This window comes from Pectinophora gossypiella, chromosome 11 (assembly GCF_024362695.1).
Source record: "Pectinophora gossypiella chromosome 11, ilPecGoss1.1, whole genome shotgun sequence".
Taxonomy (NCBI): Eukaryota; Metazoa; Arthropoda; class Insecta; order Lepidoptera; family Gelechiidae; genus Pectinophora; species Pectinophora gossypiella.
This window is the reverse complement of record NC_065414.1, coordinates 15,308,867-15,324,744: the sequence shown is the minus strand read 5'-3', so window position 1 is coordinate 15,324,744 and position 15,878 is coordinate 15,308,867. Positions and strand designations below refer to the sequence as shown.

Genomic DNA, 15,878 nt, shown 5'->3' with positions numbered 1-15,878 from the left:
TTACAGGACGAAACAGACTCGTAATCTCGATAACCCGCCCTTTCATCTCTGCGAGGTCCCCAAACTAAATAAACTTGATGCGATATTAAAGTTTGTTTTCGTAAAGGTCTCACAGTACCTCTTATTTAAATATATACTGACCGAACGGTACGGTCAAAATATACCTATCTACCTATTTTTACATAGCTTAGGGTAACATAGCGACGGTGAATCTTCTTCTATCGTGTGGAGTGTGAGGTGAATTACCAACCCCATCAACCCTGGTGTCAGGGTTACTATTGAGTAGCCAAAGGCCCCTGACATGGCTCATATACGACTACTTGTTATTAGCCAGTAAGTCATACATCAGTAAGTAGTAACCGGGACCAACGGCTTAACGTGCCTTGCCTGTAATGTCCTAACAATCTAGGGATCACAAAGTGATTTTTGTGGTATGTCCGCACCGGGATTTGAACTCGGGATCTCCGGATCGTGAGCCTAACGCTCAAACCACTGGACCACGGAGGCCGTTATATTACTTCGATAAGTAGATACGTACCTACCCACCAAGCATTGGAACTAGGTACACTTTGACGTTGGTAGAAAGGTATACTGTATAGGTACCTACTTTATTCAGAACACCCACAATTAGTGACTAGGCGTGTAAATAGCTTAGCTAGCAGATTGTAAACCACTCGGTTTACCTAAGCAGATAGGTAGTATTCTAAAAAAAAGTTTGGTAGGTATTTAAACCCGTTCCGCGTGCAAGTACAGAACAATTCACCCACCTGCTTCGACAAGTACCGCCTTCCAGCTTGGCAAATAACCCAGATGCTCTTCTTACGTCTTCAAAGAAACTCGTCATAAATTCACAACGTGTAAACAAATCAAAAAAGTCAGTAATTGCACAGTGTCTTGTATAGAAAATACGTTATACAAGTTATTTACAGTTTATGAAGCAAATCCGGCCATTTTATAGTCAAGGAACACCAAAAATATTATTTTTAATGATTTTAATTGACGGAGCTGCCATGGAGCAAGCGTAGACTTCGCGAAATGACAACAGCCAATCAGCATGCAGTATTTTCTTCCAGATTAGCGTAAAAATCGTAATGGCCTACTAGCGCCATCTCTCGCTCGCCGTTCGCAACACTTACTAATAACAAGTAAGGGTGTGCATATACAGAGGGTAATTCGAAGTGGTAACTTGAAACAAGGTACCTACATGCACATTAGTAAGTAAAAAGTAAGTAAAATATTTATTTCCTCTACAAATATCATTGTTCTTATACTAATTTACAATAGTTTTATAACATGAACATTAATAATATTTGTAGAGACTGGAGCCTAAACTAGGGTAGCCTGTGTTATATGTCTCCAGGCCTCCACCTCCAGGAATACGGTCATTAATAATGTTATCAATAGAGCAATACAAAGAAAGTAAATAATAATAAAAAAAATACGTAAGAAATATGAGAAAAGTAAAACAGAGAAAGGAAAACACAACTGAATAGTTGAATACAGGCACTTATCAGTGAAAACTACCTGCCCGAGTTAATAATAATAATAATAATAAAGTAATTTAAAAATACTATTACAAAAATGGTGTGCGTGGGCGTGTGTCTGTGTGTGTGCGCGCGTGTGCGTGAGTGTATAAATAAACTTTTTTTTATTAAGTTGATTAAGTAGTTTAGTTTTTTAGTTTGGCAAACTAGGTCACTTTCTATGAATGTCACTTTCTTTGTAGGTCATTTTTACACTAGTAACTAGGTAACAGCCTCCGTGGCTCACGATCTGGAGGTCTGGGTTCGATTCCCGATGGGGACATTGTCGAAATCACTTTGTGAGACTGTCCTTTGTTTTGTAAAGACTTTACAAGCTTGAATCACCTGATTGTCTGAAAAAATAAGTTGATTCCGTGCTTCGGAGGGCACGTTAAACCGTGAGTCGCGGCTATTAGCCGTAAAAACACCTCCACCAACCCGCAGCGGAGCAGCGTGGTGGAGATGCTCCATACCCCCTCGGGTTGATTGAGGGGAGGCCTGTGCCCAGCAGTGGGAGGTATATGTATAGGCAATTTATGTTATGTTTATGTAAACTAAGTATTGAAGGTAGATTACATCGGCTGATGTCACCCAAACCCGCAGGGGCCCGAACCTTACGAATTGATTACAGGCGGCTTATCGCGGATTTGAAACTTGCGGGTAAGTAATAAAAAAGAGTTTGCGACGCGGCCTGCGTCGACGTTGTTTTTCTACACTTTGGCCCTCCGAGTTTTTGTCAATATTTCTTTTTAGACTAAGTAAGTATTTGAATAAACAGGACGCTGGTAAACGCTGTGGGTCGGGGGAGGTGGCACGCAAGGATTTATTTTGTTGCTTCTTAAAAAATTACGAAGATAGGCTAAGTTTCGCGTTTTACTAACAGTGCTGATAAAAGAGTGATGTACTAAAATTCTGGCTACGTAATAGTTAAGTACTTGAAAGGTTTATTGCTTAGGCGATTCTTACACTGCCCCGCATGATGCAGCGTAGCGCGTGGATGCGTGTTCTTCCGTTGCTTGTAAGTATCTCCGTTTGTATAGAAAACACGCACAGTCTAACACACAGAAAATGCATCCACGCGCGTTCATGCGGATCACGCGCTTACAAGCGGAGAACGCAAGGTATGGCACACCGAATCCCGCAGTGCCGCGCGTGATTATGGAATGGCTTTGAATGAAATGAGAGCTGCCGTGCGTTAATCTACAAAACGCCCCTACGCGCGTGAGTGCGTAAAAAACCCGTACGATGATGCAGATCTGCACTCCTGCAGGTATGCGCTTAGGTGCGTCCACACGCAACATGCAGCATGATGCGGAGCAGTGTGAGAATCGCTATACATAAGCAACCTACCAGCAACATAAGCACCTCTTACATAAGCAATTCTTACATCTTTCAAGTAATTAGGTATTGGTGTATCAGGATCGGAGTAGGTACGTGAAACTCCGTGGTTTCTGCCTACACCAACGGGAAATAGGCGTGATCTTAATAGGTATTTATAAATTGGTCATCATCATCAATTTAAGAGCCACGCTCTTGTCGGTGTAGCATTTTCCATTCCAGTCTATCAAAGGCCAATTCCTTGACTTCCCTATAAGACGCGACGTTAACCTTTTCTTTAATCTGTTCCATGTAAGCTCTTCTTGGTCTTCCCCTTCCTCTCTTTCCTTCTATGATGTTTTTAATAAATTCGTCGTGTCTTATTAGGATCTTAATAGGTACCTACCTATCTTATTTAGTACATTTGATATGTAGGAACGTACTTACCTAAATGAATATACAGTGTATTTAACCAAGAACCCTCAGATGGTTTGAACAACCATTATTTTTTACAGAAATAACAATATTTTTAAACATTTCAGACACCAAATACGCAAAAAGTGATCCACTTGATCGTCATTAATCTATGTCCACGAGACGTCGAATTCTAATTAACAAGTTTATCATAAAGCAAAAAAAATAATCGGCCGGCTCGACCTAAATCCTTCGATAAGATGAGGTGTCACTTAAAGCGGAACGCAAAAAAATTGCGCGGAATTGCTCTAGAGCAATAAGGCCGCCCAAATTGTACAGTATTCATGTGTTATGTCTGATTTATGTAATTTAGTGTTGTCGATACACGAGCCATGTCAGGGGCCTTTGGCGGCTCAATAGTAACCCTGACACCAGGGTTGATGAGGTTGGTACTCCGCCTCACAACCCACACGATAGAAGAAGAAGATGAAATGTAGTTCTGTGCAATATAAAGTATATTTGATTGGCCTGGGATGGACAGAATCATAAGTCACCAGTGCCATAACTCGGATACTCCATACAAAAAGCCTAACCTACCCTACTATAATATATTTGTATAAAATGTTTCTTTCCAGGCTATGTTCACCAAAAATAATATAGATGGCGTTGTACAGCTTTAACGTGATGATTACCTATTTTCGCATTACTCGGGCACAGAATCATTCCCACAATACATTCTAATGGCAGATGCATAATATAATAAAAATAATTGTTGCTTGATATTTGGATCACATTATTTATAGAATTATGTTGCTACCTATATTGTTTATCTTTATTTTGATTAGAATAATAATGGGTGGAAGATGTAATTGTGCCTGGGTGTAATAAAAAGGGTCATCCCTTATACCCAAAAACAAAGATAAAAGATGCATATGTCTGTTATCTTTGAAAGGTTACACGAAGAAAATCCTGTACAGCGCCATCTATATTGTTTTTGAGGAACGTAGCTTGGAAGTCCCTCACTGTTGCATGCAACAAGGCGTGTTGTGCATTGCTTTTTTTTCTCTACTATGTCCTATGGCGTGGCTTGAACGGACGTTCTGTCGTGCTGCGTAAGCCAGAGGCCAATTGGAATGAAAATAGAAAAATGGGTTTGTAAATTAGAATAAAGAATAGACGTGGGGAGAGAACTGCCCTGGCCTGCTTCAAAATAAAAGGTGTAAAGAAAAAGAATAAGACTAAGACTTACCTCGGCCGCCGCTGCTCACTGGTCTCCTCGGTTTAATTCTATGTCTTATTAGTATTTTATTAGTTTGTTAGTGCCCGGCCGGGTTAGTAATAGTTTTAAGATAATTAGTTTAGTGTTTTAGTTGTTTAGTATAATTTTAAAGATAGTTTATAGTTTTACACACACACCATGTTCACAGATATTTGCGGAAGATGGCTGCGCACTCTGACGCGCCGACTCAGTATCTTCTTCGTTCGCGCATGCGCGTTGGAGCGGTGTGCTCATTTCATAGTCCAATTATTTGTTAATATATTTTTTTTAGGGCGATTATTATAGCGGCCAAGGTTTAGAAATTAGAAGTAAGAAACATGAAATAAAGACAGAATAGCAAGCCATAACATCCTATCTAGATCTAGAATATTCTGGACTTGCCAACAGACGACAGTTATGATAATACGGTGCCTCAACTTATGGCCGAAACATTTTGTTTACCAAAGTTAGACCGAAAATACAAAAGCTTTGACATTTTGCGGTTGAAAAAGAAACTGTATTTTTCTGTACAATAAAACCCGTTACTCATTATCATAAGGCTTTTTGTACCTATGTCCCAACAGTAGGATGGCGTGAGTTGATTGGATTGTAGGTAATAATTATGTTAAGAATAGCAACTAAGTAGTTATAGCAAGTGACTCCGAATTATCATCTGACTATATTTACTCTGCAACAAACACAAAAATTGTTCGAAGTTTGGTAACAGCTTACACTGTGGCTACACCGAAGTTAATGTTATTTTAATTCGGCCACTCGGCTCAATGATGAATGCGAAGGAATTAAAATGTAGCTGCCACCCGAGCCAATACGGCGCCAAATGGAATATTTTGATACCGCTCCAGTTTTGGAATTCCTATAACTATCTAGTTATATTTAGTTATAACTGCTTAGATAGTTATATAACTATACATAGTTGTAGTCACTTTTTGTGAGGTGGAATACCAAACCTCATCAACCCTGGTGTCAGGGTTATTACTGAGCAGCCAAAGAACCCGGATGTGGCTCATGTAGTCACTGTATTCATGTAGTACTGATTTCAGTACGGTCCATCTAATTATATTTTAAGTTATATTTCTCATGTTCTCATCCGCCGAAAAGGGAAGGGACGGGTAATCAACAGGCATAAAATTTGTGCAACATAATAATATGTCAATTAATATTTAGGCAGAAATTTAAAAACCCTTCCAAAATGTTATATTGCCCAATAACTGGACAGAATTAAGTTGACAGCACAAGTCAAAAACGGATTGCATATGAGCGAGATGCATATTTTATTCACCCGGGTTATACATTCTATATTAAAATTAACAGTTGTCAATCATGCGTCCTCTTCCTTTTCGGCGGATAAGAAAATAATGGGTAAAACTTAAAATAAAATTAGGAGATGTCTTGCAGGAATCGGGGACAGTAACATTTTAACTTAATCAACAAGATTTCATGCATAAGACCACGCCTAATTCCTTTTGGGGTAGGCAGCCCAATTACAAGAATTCATGCTACATTATTTAGAAAAATTACAGGAAATTACACTACTTTGTAGACTATCCTGTAAAACGTAGAAGATTACAATGACATATTTATTTCTCGACTATTTCGCCTCGTCGATTCTACCGCGTGAGGTCGCCCTCTCTCGCTCTAGTATGTTATTTACTAGAGCGAGAGAGGGCGACCTCACGCACTCTGGATAACAGAAAAACAACCCTTCAACCCTTAAAAAGCAGCTTAACACAATTTTCTATTCTCATATTGTAAGAATACAAATAAAACAAACTGATTCCAATTAACTATTATATTCTACACAATTCTGTTATAAACTTAAAAGCCAGTAAATATTTTTATTGTAATGGTTGACTTCCATAAGATGGTCTTTGGTAAACTGTATAACCAGTCTTGACACCTTTAGAACCATTGATGTATAATGTTTTACTATAGTTTTGATCATAAAATAACATTCATATTATTCTAGATAGACGTCAGGCTTATGCCTATCCTGGATATACTATTTATAATATTGTAATCATTTTTTTCATTTAGCATCTGTACTTCAGATGGCACATTTTACTGTTAGTTTTTGCTATTAATCTTTCGAACGCCGGAACGCGGATCTCGACCAGACACAATGTAAAATCTATTGTGTCTGGTATCTCGGCATATGAGAGGTTAAGCATAAAACACTTTCTCCAACCCACTGTGGAGCAGCATGGTAAAGTTTCCTCCAATATAATTATAGGCTGTTTATGTTTTAAGTTCACATAATTGTAGCAATAAAGTGTAAACAAAGAAATTGTTTCTGGTATTAATTAGCAGGAGAAACTACACACAGTTCTATTATTAGAATCAACCAATACAAAATCCTGAAATGCATGATCTTCAAGCTTTATACACATCACTATGTTTATAATTGATCTTCTTGTCTAGCCCTAGGAGTTGTCTGATGATGAACTGCGGCAGACGTTTGTGTCTCCAGCGGGTTGGTAACGGAGTATGGTTGGCCTTCTGTATCTTGCCTGTGACGTAAGCCTCCGCTGAGAACTCATTCGCTTCCTTAATCATTGCTAGAAGACCATTCTGGAAGATCTTCTCTTTAACTTGACGACGGCGCTGCTTTACCTGTAACGTGAATTGTAATAATTGTTTAATATGCTTTGAGAAAATAGTATTTTTTATGTAATGAGAGTATCTTGTTAATTATTGTATAGCTTTCTTTTAAAATGTCTCGTGATATTTAATTATCTTAAGAAATATTTTCTTTGCTCATAGATTAGTTATATTTTAACCAGTATCACCATCCACCCTAAACCACATCGTTCCTTACAATCAGGTCAAAGGCGAGCCTATAATATTTTAAAAAATTATTTGGCTAGACAAATGGAAAGCCTAGAATTGTGGAAGAAATTTACCACAAGCCACTCACCCTGGCCCAACGATACCTCATTCGCTTCCACAGCTTCCTGCGCTGATGTTTCTTCATTTTCTTCCTCCTGATGACTATCAGACGAGCAGCCTGGATCTCTTCATTCCTCGCCGACGGCAGGCCTATCTCATCCTTCCTCCAATCCTCAATCAGAGGCAGAATACTCCTGGGATTTACAATAGGGATGTAGGGCACTGGGTTCTGCTTGATTCTGCCTTCAGGAACTTTGTCTGATATCTCTACGTCTATAGATCGTGGACTAAAATACATAGTCTTTGCCTTAGACACAAAATCGAATTTCTCCTTCGGAACATTATGAATATAGTTCGGCTTGCACTCCTTTGCCACATTAATAGCGGATTTGAGGTTTACCAATCGTAAATCTGGAAGAAAATAAGAGTTACAATATTTTTTTTGTAAGCAAATTTGACATAACCTCAAACTTTGTATAACTTACATTTTACAGTGTTATGAAAAGAGTTCATCATTTTAATGATTTAATACTATTATTAAGAATTTTACATTATATTTAGAAGTTTTTATTCATTATTGTAACAGATTCTTTCAAAATTTTACAAAAATAGGCACTCGCGAAAACAAATGACATTGAAAGATATTGGTCAATGTTGCCAGTAGTAATAAACAGAAAAGATAAGCTCCGGAATAAAACTTTTTAAGCTAGTCTATTAATCAAAAATAAAAAAGCCCGAGTATTAAGCGTGATCTTAGTAATAAAAATACAATTTGAGGGAGAGACTTTCTAGGCTACGTTCCCTAAAAACAATATAGATGGCGTTGTATATATTTATTGTAATATTAACTATTTTCTCGTTGCTTGAGTACATCATTATTCAAAAATATAAAGTAATAGCACAAGCATTTGGAACCAAAGACCAGGATACGTGAAGATACTAATAAACTAATATCTATTATAAAAGTTTGCATTGTTTGAATCAGATATGGTAGGTATAGAATTATGTTGCTACCTATATAACTTCTCTTTATTTTAATCAGAATAATAATGGGTGGAAGATGTGTTCTACACATACATAGTGACCTTAGAATGTCTAAAACTGTCTAAAAGCAGTTTAAAGCCATTCTTACAAAACTGTTGTAGAATACAAATGGCATTATCAATGGATTAACTTCATGCAAATAATATTTTATTTATTTTTCGAATTTATTTATTATTCAAAACTCAGTAAATTTCTCAAAATATACACATTTCCGAGTCGTCTGGAGCTGCTGCGACATCGCCTACTACTGCCACTGCCAGTTGACCGGAGCAATCTAAAAAAAAATACGCAATCACTTAAAAAAGCCGGCCACGTGTGAGTAGGGTACCTTGCACCGTATGAGAATAACAAAGGCATCTCAAACTTCATTATTCCAGATGATTTATAATGACTAGGAGGCAATTTTATCATGGCTAAGCTAACACGTTCACGAGAGCGGCAATGTCCACAGACTAGAATCATAAAGTCCTAAGATAAGTAAGTAAATCTAGACCCCTGCCCTCTTCTATCGCGCGGGTTGTGAGTTGGAGTACCAACCTCATCAACCTAGGTGTTAGGGTTACTATTAAGCCGCCAAAGGCCCCTGACATGGCTCACATAACGACTACTTTCTTACATCAGTAAGTAGTAACCGGGACCAACGGCTTAACGTGCCTGCACGGATCATCTTACTTTCGAACAATCTGGTGATCAGCCAGAATGTCCTAACCAAGTTTGACTACAAAGTAATTTTTGTGATATGTCCCACCGGGAATCGAACCCGGGTCTGTACATACGGAACCGGCTGTTATACATACGTTTAGTGGAAAGTACACCGGCTGTCTGTATGATCTCTTCAGGAGGTATAGCGTCGATCATTCTAGCAAGATGGCGCGGCCCGTCGCAGGGGCAGCAAGTCGCATTCTGCAGAGCTAAGTTCTCCGCCATCCTCTCGCATGTGTCCGTATATGCCATTGCGCCTAGCTCTGGAGAATCACATAAACATAAGCTCACGACTAGATCACAATTGGGGTAGGCAGACGTATATCCATCGCAAGGCCAGTTCCACGTGTTATTTCTTTACTTCTCGTCGACCCTTCATCTTGCGACTGTCATTACTCATTACCCATAGATAGGTTCTTAATCGCTCTAGGTAATGTCCCACATAATACAGAGGTATACGTACTTCTTATTTAAATATAAGGTTAGTGATTATTTAGAAGATATGAATGCATGGGATTAACTGTCTGAGAACTGATTTTAGGCAGCTAAATTACTCAACTGTATAACAATATTTTATGTTTTTTTTAGAAGAACGTCTAGGGGCCTGTCCCGAGGCTTTTCTAACAGCTTCTTTTCCTCTGTAAGTAGTTTTAGGCAGATGAGACGTTCGTTATGTAAAAATTGACGATTCAAAGTGTAACTACGTTACCTACTGAATAAAGATATTTTTGAATTTGAATAATACTCACTGAGTCTCTTCTTGCCGATATCTATATCCCTAATAGAGATTTTCTGACACAGATTCGCGAAGAATTCGTTAACTTTTAGCGTCAAACATCTGATTTTCTTCGCATCTGATTGTATAAGGAAACCTGGTTAAAGACAAAAAATATTTTAATAAATTTAACTTTGTAAAGTGTTATGGCTGAAAACAAGAATATGGTTTAAAACCAACAGCAACACATATTTCAAATCAATGTATAAGTACATGCTGTTGACGACGGGTAGGTGAGGTAGGGACGTCCGGTTACGAGAGAATGGACATTCTTAGTGCAAAGGTTGTCTCTTGCTGTGCAGCGAGGAAATGCGGCTAGGTAATGGCCACGGAAACACTTTTCCTAACAGTGCCGTAACCTAGGCACGAGACAACAGGGTTGCTGAGGTTGCTAATGCACCTCACAACCAACCTACACGTAGAAGAAGAGCCGTAACAAGTCTGTATACCTACTTTCCTGTAGCCATAGAATAAGGAATAATACTACGTATAGATCGGCAACTCTCCGCTCCTCACCCACGGCCTTACTTTAGTCTTCAATCGTATGGCGTCAAACATCACATACACAGATGCGCGTTTACGATAACGACAATGTGTAGTGTCTGTGTAAAACGAGGTGTTTTGTAAGAAATGTCCGGAGTGTGTTATGGTGTAAAACATAAATAAAGAGAAGAAAATAACCCCAAACTCCAGTATCCATGTAGGATATGTTGAAGGCCTTGATATTGACGAAGGGGTCTCCCTCCGCAAGAGTGGTCATGGGCGGCGCTGGCGTCTGGTCGGCGATGTGCAGCCACGGCTGTGGGCTGCTCCCTGGTTGCCCGAGAGTTGCCGCCAGGATCGCGTGCTTTAAGAAGCAACTGCAAATTACAAACAAGTCAGATCAGTATAAGACCTTACAACGTTTGTCGTTCAGCGTTCGGTTTTTGACCTAGACCATCCAGAGTCTCTGCTTTGGGTTACTGTCCATAAGAACGTAGACACCGTACCGTGTTAAATACCGTACACCGTACTGCGCACAGGGTTGATAAGAAAGAAAACCAACATTATCAAAATCACCTCATTGTCTGATAAGATGTTGCTGTACTTCTGGAAGACATTTCTACAACTGTCGACTGTCAAGTAGAGCTCTTGGGCTGCTCAATCATCGTCCTAGTATTATCCCATTTTTCACATGGTCCGCTTACCTAACCTGAAGATTTGACAGGTCCGGTTTTTTACAGAAGCGACTGCCTGTCTGACCTTCCAACCCGCGAAAGGAAAACCAGCCCAATACAGGTTAGGTCACATACCTCCGAAAATGCATTTCTCAAATGGGTTTCCTCGCGATGTCACGATGTTTCCAACTACAACCCTAATTGCTTGGTAACGTAATTAACCAATGTTCAGACGAATTATTATTAAGTGCTAAATTGCCAATAAGTAGACAGTTAAAAACTCACTCGGTGTCACAAGTGCCAGCTCCTGGGACTCCGAGGGCCACATAAGTCATCTCCCCACGACCTTTGTCGAAGAACTCGTAGCCACCCCGAGGACACGAAACTGACATGCACATGTATGGTGGCCGCTCCTGAAATATAAACAAGACATTAATTAATATGATATTGTTGATATTTGCTGACAATTATTTAGCAATTTTGATTAGAGTACAAAAGGTTGTTGGTACGGTGGATCGATCCGATATCAGTGAACTAACTCTAATAGATCTGACGTTATTTCATTAAGTATTTTTAGCCGAAAGCCTTCAGGTGGCTTGAAAACTCCGACAAATGGGTTGGCTATTGGCTCAAACACCTTTACTAAACCACAGTAGGTAGAGCAGAACAATAGAGTATGCTTCGTACTATCTCCGGATCACTGAGCAGAGCCCTGTGCATAGCAGTGTAATGGGTAAAGCTGTTTATGTTATCATCATACCTACAACTTACCGTTCTTCCGCAGTCAATGTGAGAAGCAACTTTCAGAGCCTCTTCGAAGGGCACACCAAAACTTCCAACTGAGCAGATATTCGTCCTGAACAGGGTCTCGACAAAATTCTGAATTGTCTCTGACGTCATACTGTCGATCCTTCCTTCAGCACAATATACGGAGTTAGATAGCGGCCCGGCAAAACAGGCCTTTTGTATCAGGTCCATTACGTGACTTTCCGATGTTCGACGGTCCAAATCTTCGCGCACCATTCTCTTTATATCATCTAGCTCATAATGTGGAAACAGGCATCTTGGGGAAAATGAGGAACAATATTAGGTTTCATTATCAGAATTAACCTATAATACTTACATAAAAAAACCTATATACGCCTCATTGCTGAGCACAGGCCTCCGGAGGGGGTTATAGGAAACTTTACCACGCTGCTCCATTGCAGGTTGGGGAGGTATTTTTAACAGCCTCTGTGGTTTAGTGGGCTCATGATCTGGAGGTCCGGGATCAACTTCCGATGGGGACATTGTCGAACACTTTTTAAAAATAGAGCATCAGCTGTCAGAACAGTAATTCATTTTCCTGCCATGACTCTTTCGCATTCGTACTAGATGGACTAGAAAACCCGGTGGTCTCGCTATATCAACGGGTCATAGATAACTATCTCATCCCAGCTAAGAAGGCGAAGGAACCATCCAATGCCGTCCGAATCAGAAATGTTTTCTCTCCAATTTTTTTTTAGTAAGTATAGAATAAAATTTATCTCAGGTAGAGTGGACACTATTGTTACCTGACTCCACAATCCAGCAAGTAGCACTTGAGCTCCGGGAACACTGGCATAGGGCAACGCAGAGTGTAGCTGACCGTCTGCCGGTCAGACGAGCAGGACAGGAAGCCGCCGCACTGATGGAGGACCCTGATAATTTAACTTTTTTAAGATATTTATGCCACTGAACAAGTCAAGGGAAAAGATACTCCTAAACTATGTCTAGAGGCTTACATATTTATGACTAGGCGAGATGATCTTGACTGTCATCGGAGGGAATGGATTCGCGATTTGTTAATAGACATGGAGGTCTTTGCCCAGCAGTGGGTTCAAATGGACTGGTAACAATAATAAAAATAAGATTGATACTTGGATTACACTGATGACCAAGTCAAGGCAAAGTACTACTTAAAATACATAACAACGGGTTATGACCGCGTTTAAAGTAGGATATACCTATATATAATATGGATAAATTATGGATCTACCTACTCCACTCCAATCTCGTCAGTCATCCCGTGATCATGGCACTTGCAACAGTGTCGAAATATCGGGAGTCTCATATTACTACTTTAAACGCGGTAAGAACCCGTTATTATGTGTTTTAATTATGATAATAACCGCGTAAACTTCATGTATAAAATACTACTTACTAACCTACATGTATTAAATATAGAAAGGTAAGCCCCTACGGTAAGCCCTCAATCTAATAAATCTCTAGTTGTTGATCTTCCGTTGTAATATAGGTACTGAAATAAATTATAATACTAGAACGGTAGCTCTTCGCCCCGCACCGATCAGGCGCTGACTTCACCCCCTCTAGGTTATACTCTCTTAAAAATGGCCGTAAGTCGCTAAGAATTAAGAAGGAGAGTGCATAGACTGTCTACGCGTTTTGACATTTTTGTATGGAATGTCTGGGGTGTGCCGTCTCGCTTAGCGTGACATTTCTGTTACTAAAAGCGCTACATACACTATGTAGACACTCCTATACAGGTTGTGGGAAGCTGCAGTTGTTTTAGGCGGATGAGACGAGACCTACTGAATAAAGATATTTTTGAATTTGAATTGAATTTGAATTTGCTATGCCGCGTCTGTTGGTTGCACACACAATTCGCTGCAGCTCAAATTTATACCTACCTGGTTTTAATGTATCTGGAGTAAGCGGCGCCGCTCATTATGCTGCCAGCGCGCAGGAAGTGCGTGACTCCAAGCTCGTCGTCAATCTCATGACGGGAACCCACCTGCCAACATAACGCTATTTAAGTTTTTGGGGGGAACAGGTAGGTTAGTTAGTGGGCTCTGTTTTCCTCATTTAGACTCTAAGATGGCGCATTATGCGTGCTAATGTTGACTAACGTAAGCCAACCTAACTCCTTCCAGAAGCTCAGAAGCCTCCTGGGGTTTTCACAGGCTTCGCGGAGCGGCCCCATTCCTTTGAGGATTTTTACCCGTTGTGTTGACACTCCCGTGCATTCCAGGATTACATGGGGGGGCAGTTTCTTCTGCATCCAGACAGCCTCTACAAAGTGGGCTGTCCGTCTGACGGGAACAGGTAGGGATGCGGGATGTAAAAAGAAGACCCCCGATTATGTCGGTAATGTTACGGCCAATTTGTAGACCAAAAATAAGATGGGACAAGATGGGAAAAAACGAATGTGGTCAAGGACTTGGGCCTTATTTTTGAATCGCTCGCTTTCAACGCACGTGGGAATATACACATACTTGTCTCAGATCAGCCATAGGTTGGGTCATGGGTGACCACTGCAATTTTATCTAATTCTCTACGGAGATAGGTCGTCTGCGACCGTGAACCTCCCCGACACAAAAGCTGGATCTGCTTCTGGTAGTCTGCCTACCCCAACGGGGAATAGGCGTGAGCTTATGTGTGTATATATAATTATGTGTGTGTACATACATACATAAACAGCCTAATATATACGTCCCGCTGCTGGGCACAGGCCTCCCCTCAATCAACCGGAGGGGGTATGGAGCATACTCCACCACGCTGCTCCAATGCGGGTTGGTGGTGTTTTTACGACTAATTGCCGGGACCAACGGCTTAACATGCCCTCCGAAGCACGGAATCATCTTACAATTTCGCACAATCAGGTGATTCAAGCCTGAAAAGTCCTTACTAAACAAAGGACAGTCTCACAAAGTGATTTCGACAATGTCTCCTTCGGGAATCGAACCCGGACCTCCAGATCGTCAGCCTAAAGCTTTAACCACCAGACCACAGAGGCTGTTTTATATACGTATGTAACTATGTGTAATTTTGACAGCCTTTTCATTACCTGGAACATGATGGTGCATGCACAAATCGGCGCACCTAGAGGCGATGCAGCGGCTAATTTCATCCCGTTCAAGAAATTTGATCGGTGGACCTCCATAGGGCCATATTCGGGCTTCGGCCAACATTCGGCTTGACGACGGCAGGGAACTATAGTCTTTGAGGCAGCGTAATTCCTTAAAACCAAATTCGACGACCTTGACAAAAGTTTACTCATTATTTTTGTATGAAAGGACAGTAATATCAATGGAATTTCTCTTTATCAAAATCGGTATCAGTAACTCCACTGTTTATTTTTGGGAGACAGACATCTTTGAAAACCTGAAAACTGTCAGTGAAATCATAAACATAACCAGAAACAAAATATGTTAAAGGAGATATGAAAAAGCAGTTCTACACATATCTGGCTCTGACATAGCGACCAACAGTTTAACGTACCTTCCGAAGCACAGAATCATCTTATATTTTCTGTCAATCAGGTGATTGGGCCTGCAATATCGAACCCGGACCTCCAGATCGCGAACTCAAAGCTTTAAAGAATATTAATATCACAGACCTATTTCCCACCGGGGTAAGCAGAGACTATAGAATCCCATTACACCATGCCATACCATGGAGGCTGTAATAAATTGAGTACAGGTTTACAATTACTACATTCCAGACGCGATAATGAAGCAATTATACAAGACAATGTATTGAAAGTAACCTTGCTCCTATTGTTAGTGGAAATTATTAACTACTTAGATAACTTGTAACATTGCAGTTATAATTGTCAGCAAAACGAATAAAAAAAATACTTGCGCGGGCGCCGCTTACTTCCGGCCGGAATGAAATAATGGCTTGGTTCGGATAGGAACAGGGGGTATGGGGTACAACGTAGAACCCTTGTACAGGGATACGGGTGAATACCTCAACGGTTGCAAAGGCGGAGATGGGAGCCATCGGTGCGGCAATGCAGG

At 40.3% G+C, this 15,878-nt stretch overlaps 2 protein-coding genes across 2 annotated transcripts; both read right to left on the bottom strand.

Moving 5' to 3' along the window:
* Positions 1-6,307: 6,307 nt before the first annotated feature.
* Positions 6,308-8,066, bottom strand: LOC126370884 (uncharacterized). The gene is made up of 3 exons (XM_050015998.1): positions 7,905-8,066; positions 7,448-7,830; positions 6,308-7,143 (listed from the first exon to the last, which is right to left on the bottom strand). Exons 1-3 carry the CDS (start codon positions 7,933-7,935, stop codon positions 6,904-6,906), a joined length of 654 nt encoding a protein of 217 aa, XP_049871955.1. The 5' UTR covers positions 7,936-8,066; the 3' UTR covers positions 6,308-6,903.
* A 582-nt stretch (positions 8,067-8,648) lies between these two features.
* Positions 8,649-15,320, bottom strand: LOC126370873 (cytochrome b-c1 complex subunit 2, mitochondrial-like). The gene is made up of 9 exons (XM_050015986.1): positions 14,924-15,320; positions 13,767-13,870; positions 12,651-12,776; positions 11,869-12,160; positions 11,383-11,510; positions 10,622-10,800; positions 9,915-10,037; positions 9,261-9,428; positions 8,649-8,737 (listed from the first exon to the last, which is right to left on the bottom strand). Exons 1-9 carry the CDS (start codon positions 15,134-15,136, stop codon positions 8,658-8,660), a joined length of 1,413 nt encoding a protein of 470 aa, XP_049871943.1. The 5' UTR covers positions 15,137-15,320; the 3' UTR covers positions 8,649-8,657.
* Positions 15,321-15,878: the final 558 nt, after the last annotated feature.